We start from the raw sequence: 6,728 nt of genomic DNA on the forward strand, positions 1-6,728 counted from the left end.
TATAATAAAGCAGCTATTCTGGTTAAAGAATCGAATAGCTGAAGAAGTCACAAATTCAAATCTGGCACAAACAGAAAACATTGTTTTAAAGCACTTTAAAAGCATTCCTGTGTGCTACGTCACATTGCTCCCTCTGTTCTCTAGACAAAAGGTTACTCCTGTACAGTGTAAAATATATAACATCATGTAAATATCCATAGAAACATCATCTCCCATCAGCTGGCAAAACAAAGCACTGCTGTGCAAATGCATTTTATTTCAAAGTGGGCTATCTCAAAAATGTTCACTCACTAATGAATGCGTTAAAAGATGAGTCTGGTGACAATCTATGTTTTTCTTAATGTCAAACAACTGCACAACAGAACAGTTAAGTGATGTATATTTGTTATTATTCTTATATGCTAGAACAAAATTACAGAAATGTGTATTATTTCAGCAGGTAACCAGCAACTTTACTGAGCTGTGTTCAAATGTGTTAAAGAACAACATAATCACAGAAAGACGTCAAGAAGTCTGTGAATTTTGGATCAACCACGTCATCGAGTTTCTAAAGTGTAATACTGTGTAATTAAAAATAAAACACCTGGTTGGACCTGACAAAGATGGAAGCGTTGGGGAACAGTCACCTGCAGCTGTGATCTCAATCTTCAAATAAACTCTCAGTCACACTTTCCCCTTCAAACTGTGAGCGCACTGGTTTGACGTACAAACATTTGTCTTTACTTGAATACACATGTTTGAAAAGAAACTATTCTCTGCAGATTAAGTTGCTCAAGAAGTTGGAGCCTGATAAAACACACACTGTCTGTCTACTGTCTGGGTATATAGAGCGGTCTTTGTTGGTGATCACTCCATTCAAAGGCCATTATCAGTTTGAGCATCCTAACCCTGGTTATGTTTAGGAAGAGAGTGTTGTCTAAAATAACACAATAACAACTTACGAGCTCGACAAAATTAATTTAACATCAGGTAGAAACAGGAAACAAATTCCAAATGTCTAGACATCATCTGACTTTTACTCCTGACACCATTACTACATAATTGCCACAAGCACTAAAGGTCACTTAATTATAGCACATATTGATGATATGCACCTCCCGGCCTACTGGTAGGTGCAGTTTGCCCTCTCTGGACCATAATTAAGGGAGTAATAAGCCATTTAATGAGGTAATAATATTCAAAATGTGGGTGACATGTTTGTTATTACCAAAAACATGAGTGCTGTACTTTTCCAGTCAAACCCACTCAGTCAAATATAGCATTTTTAAAGCCTGAGCTGTGAGACTGGGGAATTTAAAAAACAACATTATCGATTTTTTTGTCTTTTTATGGCGCTTACTGACAATAACAAATACTCAGAATATCACCAGCCTTATCTCTTAATGTTATGGTGTGAATGTCATTTGCCTTTGGCTCCTGTGACTATAGTAGCTCTGAGAGAATTAGACAAAGTGCATCAATATTCGGCGACTGACATGACACTGCAAAGTACTCTAACACAGAACATGGCAGCAATGTGCAGCAGCTGAGTCTCTCCATCTGAAAGTTCATCCATTCATTGGAGGTACATTATCCAAAAGCAGGAACGCCTCAGTGTTTCCTTCTTTTCACATCTTCGCTCTGCTGCCTATCGACTGTCCGAGTTTGTCCCCGTGTTTCGTGGCAGAGGAAAGGTCACTGCATGTGGATTTGCCAACATCGTTACAAAGTGGTTGGCACAGTACAAAAGGCTCCTTCTTATCTCCCAAAGGTGAGAGCGTGAGATTGATCTGAACCCATTTGATGAAACTGATTCTTCGGATCTGGGTGGGCGTCTGTGTGGTTTTGTGTGTTTTGCCGTCGTCGATGAATCACAGATCCCTTGTTTGCCAATACTGTCTGAAGCCAGAGTCTCCACATTGTCCCTCATTATTCCCTTCCTGTCTTCCTCCTCTTTGTGTTCATCTCTTCACCTGTTCATCCACCCCCTCAATGCTGTCTTTTCAATCTTCTCCACCCACTTTCTTCCATATTTTTGCTCTCTCTTCACCCCTCACCCACAATCTGTCCCTTCTATCTCTTCCCTTCCTAACAATATCCTGTCCTCCCTGTCTCGTTCCTCGTTCTTTTCCTCCACCCACCTCCTTCTTCCAAGAGGCAACCCTTATTTTTGGCCTGTGGTGGGTATCTGTCATGTCCGTTCGCTTGCCATTAGCTGATCCTCTGGAGACAGTAGTCGTTTTCTGTATCTAAAGAGCTGTTATGGCCAGACGAGGGGTACAGGTCACGACGGAGCAGCCTGTTGACGACAGTCACCAGGACCTTCCTGTACTGCTGACGTAGGAGGGAGTAGGCGAAGGGGTCGGACGCAGCCTTGCTGTATGTCAGGCACTTACTGATGATTCCCCAGTGGCGGTTGATGTCCACGAAAGGTAGAAGTTCAGCCAACCTGAAGGGGTGGCAGCAGAAACATGACTAAACAAAGTACATTTTGGTCAAAAGTGCCATTTAGAGCTTTCTTTAAATGTTATTGTCATGATTAGGTGAAACCGAGACAGTAGAGCCTTTATGAGATTAGAGAATCAAAAAGAGAGATCAAAAGAGAGAGAGAGTTTAAAGAGGAAAACTTTTGGAACAATTAGTAGTGAATATTTTAAAGATGTACAGTTTGTTTTAGCCATCCTCTGTGCTGCACACAGTCATTGTTAAAAACTGACTAGCTGGAATATTTAATAAGCTGTTGCTCCACTAACCACCAGTTTAAAATACTGTCACCAAAGTTTTTACAATAAAAACACATTTTTTGGAAGCGGTATACATATGACGTGAAATAAATGGCCCATTGTGATATGTATTTTTATGTTAAAACAAAAGTTTGAACAACAATTATTCATCTTTTTGGCTTTAATGTGTGTTTCATACATTTACTGGTGTTCTAAACTTTGTGATTACTGTGAAATGTCCTTGTTTTAGAAAGAAAAGCTTTTATAACATCATGACCACCGTAGCTGGAAACACCAACATCATCAGCAAACAGTAGCATATTGTGTTTGCTAATAAAGTTAATTTAAAAGGCTAATTGATCCCTTTGTTTCCAATTATCTCACACTTTTAAAACAACAGTGTAAATAATATTTAGCTGTGTGTCTTTGTTTGATTAGTTTTTTTGTTCAGGCACTTTTAATCTTCCATAGCTTTCATCGGTTCAAGAGGAACCCTGACGTTCAGCCCTGAATTCAGATCACAATAATTTATCTACTGTCCCTTAATGAAGGTACTGTAATGTTATGAAATATACAGATATATGTTCAAAGGGTATTACATTTTCACTGCCAGATGATGTGTTTAAACCCTAATTTAAGAGCAGAACTGATGACACACACAGAAATTACCATAATTACATGTTTTGTCTTCCCAGGCTACTCGCAGTGGGCAGACTTGGTCAGGAGGTTGCTCCAATTACTCAGACATGTTTTCCCTGTTAATGTGTCTTCTCTTTCCCTCCCATGTGTGTGCGCGTACCGCAGATATCACACTGATGGATCATCAGCGTCACATCTGGCTAACAAGTGTTTTTTTGTGGGCCTTTGAAGCGTGTCTTCTATTCTCCGGGAGCCACTTTGTGTTGTCTGTACTGCGCGTACAGTAGTTTGTCTGTATTTCACTGGAAGCAGCAGAGCAGGCCACATGTTTACAAGTAACTGAAGAGCCGTGTCACGGTTCAGAGACATTATAACAATTCAAAGCAATTTAAGTTTTATTAAGTTATGTATTTTTTATTTTAGTTTTTATTGGTATTGGTATATATAGAGTGAGAAAGAGTGACTTGCAACAAAGGTCATAGCATAAGCAAAAACCTTTAGGCTACCAGTTTGCTCTCAGGGTGTCAGGTTAAAATAAGCAGTGTGGTGTCAGGTAAGGACATAAAGTACAGTGCTGTGGTGTGGTTGTGCGGTTTGTTGTTGAATTGTCATAATGAGAGAGATCAAAATCTCTCATCTACAGTTTGCAGTGATACCGTTATATGGTAATTATATTCAGATTAAACACAAGGTTCCTGCTCAAACTGTCTTATGATATAAGATCAATTGTTTTGAAAGATTTGTACAAATGTTTTGCAGTAAATTAAATGACTACTACTTACTAATTCAACTTACCTTGTGATGACATAAGGAGCAAAGCAGATGATGAATGAGCCGATGAAGATGCTGATCTTCTTTGTGGCTCTCTGCTTTCTCCTCTTTTGCTCAGCTAAACATCTCTGTTTCACGCTGGAAACAGCAAAGGACGTTTAGTATTTAGCAAAAATAGCAACAAGACTATAAATGACAGCTTTTAATGTCTGTGGGAAAACATGTTTAGAAAGTAGGAACGCATAGGGTGAACTACCTCGGGTGAATGTCCACCAGCAGGAAAAGCGTCTGCATGGTGATGATGTCGATCCTCTTGCAGTGAAACCTGGCGACTTTCAACACCTTCAAGTAGGTGAAACACAAGATGAGCAGGGAGAGTATGAAACTAGTGGCGTGGAAAACGACAGTGAAGATTGTAAACTTAATCCTGTCGCTGCCTTCCCGGCTCGGCTGCAAGGTGCAGGACGCGTAAACGTCGCTGTAGTCGACCCAGGAGAAGAGCAGCGCCGTCAGGGAGAAGGTGAAGGAGTGGAGCCAGGAGTAGCACACCATGATCAGCGCGTCCTTGTAGCGCATTTTAGTGGAGTAGCTGAGCGGGAAGACCACCGCTATCCACCGGTCTATGCTGAGCGCTGCCATGCTCAACATGGTGTTCGCGGTCAGAAACGTCTCCAGAAAGCTCACCGTGTGGCAGATGCAATCCGCGAAAGGCTGCTGGTTCCTGATAATCCCCACCAAAGTGGCCGGCATGTTCAAAACAGTGATGAGTATGTTGCAGAAGGACAGGTTCATGGTGAAGACACCGGGCACCTGGCGGCGTATCTCGGTGCTGTGCACGAAACATAGCAGCACCAACAAGTTGGACAAGAGCGAGACGACCGCGACAACGACGATGAACAAAGCGACAATGATTTCAGCCAAGTCCATGTCTCACTCCGGGAAGTCCGCTCTCAGGTTACCTGCGCCTGCTGCCGATAATAAACACTTCCAATCCACCATGGTCCCCCGTCTCTCCAGCAGCTCCTCCACATTCATTTCAATTAAATCCTCGTGCGCCCGCGCGCCTCCGTCCTCTCCTGTTTTACGCGAGCGCTGTCCAGCGTGCTGAACCGAGCAGCCGCCACCATCCCTCCTCCAACTTACCGGTTATTTCCCATAATCACCCGATGACAGCAGCTCCGCAAAGTAAAGCAGGGCGTGTGTGTGTGTGTGAGAGAGAGAGAGAGAGAGTGTGTGTGTGTGTGTGTGTGACAGCAGCTCCGATCGTTTCAAAGATGCGCAGGCGGCCCTCTCACCAGGCAGAAACAGAGGGCTGAGCAGCATGGAGTGAAACGATCATCGCGCTCACATCCATGGGGACGTGTTGTCCTGGTCACAAAAACATCCAAAGTTGCACATGAGATTGCCCAACTGTTGACGCGCGTAAAGGTTGGTTTCTGCGCGTAAACTGGCGCACGAACCCAAAGTTGTGTCATCCCGCAGAGTTCAGACACACGCGGAGCTGAGGATACAGAGGGCGCAGAGAAATCCAGGGATGTGCTCCTGGAGAATTGGAGACGCTTCTGCCGTGACCAAATGGCACCAGGTGCACACAAGCGCCTGTGAGACACGGGGGCAAACAGATCCTGTTCCTGAAATGAATTATTTATAGCTCCATGGCTACAGGAGATGTGTGGAGTATTATAATTTTGGGACTGGTCTGCAAATGTATAAACAACAGGACTGTAGTTACAAGAGAGTGCCGCTATTTGTGGGATCAAATGAGTTTGAATTACACAGAATTGAATGAGATTTTAATACTAATATCTAAAATTTAACAGTGAACATTTTAATAATTAAATGATCTACTCCTGCATAACACACAATTATTATTTTTCCAAAGAAAAAATAAAAGTCACTTCCACAACTTAGTAATTAGTTGCATTTATTCTTGTAGCTCCTGGTTTGTTTTATGTTCAGTGTCTTATGTCGCATGCTGATGTTGGCAGACATACATTCATGGAGCCAATAAGACCGTCTGTGCCTTTTCCAGCAGTGGAAAATGAGCTGTGTAAACAATTTTACACAAACAAGAGTGTTACATCATCATTATTATTATTATTATTGTAATTTAATCATTTACTTGTAGTGTTTTACAGACCAATAAGCCACCTGTAAGAGGAGCTGTGGCAGGGTTCGGGTCATGAATGGTTTGTTTTCTAACACATAATATGGCATTTATAAATGTTGACTATCCATTAATAAATTCCTCAGAAGTTTCCTAATACATCTGTAATTACACTTCAGGTTGTTAATTAATGGACTTTGGCCATGATAATGATAATGGTATAACTGGTAGCCTTGAGTTTTCCTCCTATTATTGGCTAGTAACTAACATATAATGCATTAGTTGATGTTTTATTAACCACTAATAACCCATAATATAAACACTATCATAAATAAGGTGGTAGCAGCAGACAAACACTGTGCCAAGGTTTTTCTTATTATGACTTATAACTGATCTACAAAGCGCTGTCAAATGGATTATTAGCATTACTAAAACCATTAGTTACAACATATAACCTATTAAAAAGTGAGCCTAGTTAGAAAGTATCACCAAAATGTGTTCTAGGAAGT

At 41.5% G+C, this 6,728-nt stretch overlaps 1 protein-coding gene across 1 annotated transcript; it reads right to left on the minus strand.

Annotated features, from left to right (window-relative positions):
* Positions 1-2,072: 2,072 nt before the first annotated feature.
* On the minus strand, positions 2,073-5,039 carry LOC113157791 (G-protein coupled receptor 26-like). The gene is made up of 3 exons (XM_026353416.1): positions 4,369-5,039; positions 4,137-4,250; positions 2,073-2,428 (listed from the first exon to the last, which is right to left on the minus strand). Exons 1-3 carry the CDS (start codon positions 5,037-5,039, stop codon positions 2,191-2,193), a joined length of 1,023 nt encoding a protein of 340 aa, XP_026209201.1. The 3' UTR covers positions 2,073-2,190.
* Positions 5,040-6,728: the final 1,689 nt, after the last annotated feature.

The sequence above is a fragment of the Anabas testudineus genome, chromosome 18, assembly GCF_900324465.2.
Source record: "Anabas testudineus chromosome 18, fAnaTes1.2, whole genome shotgun sequence".
In the NCBI taxonomy this organism is placed as follows: Eukaryota; Metazoa; Chordata; class Actinopteri; order Anabantiformes; family Anabantidae; genus Anabas; species Anabas testudineus.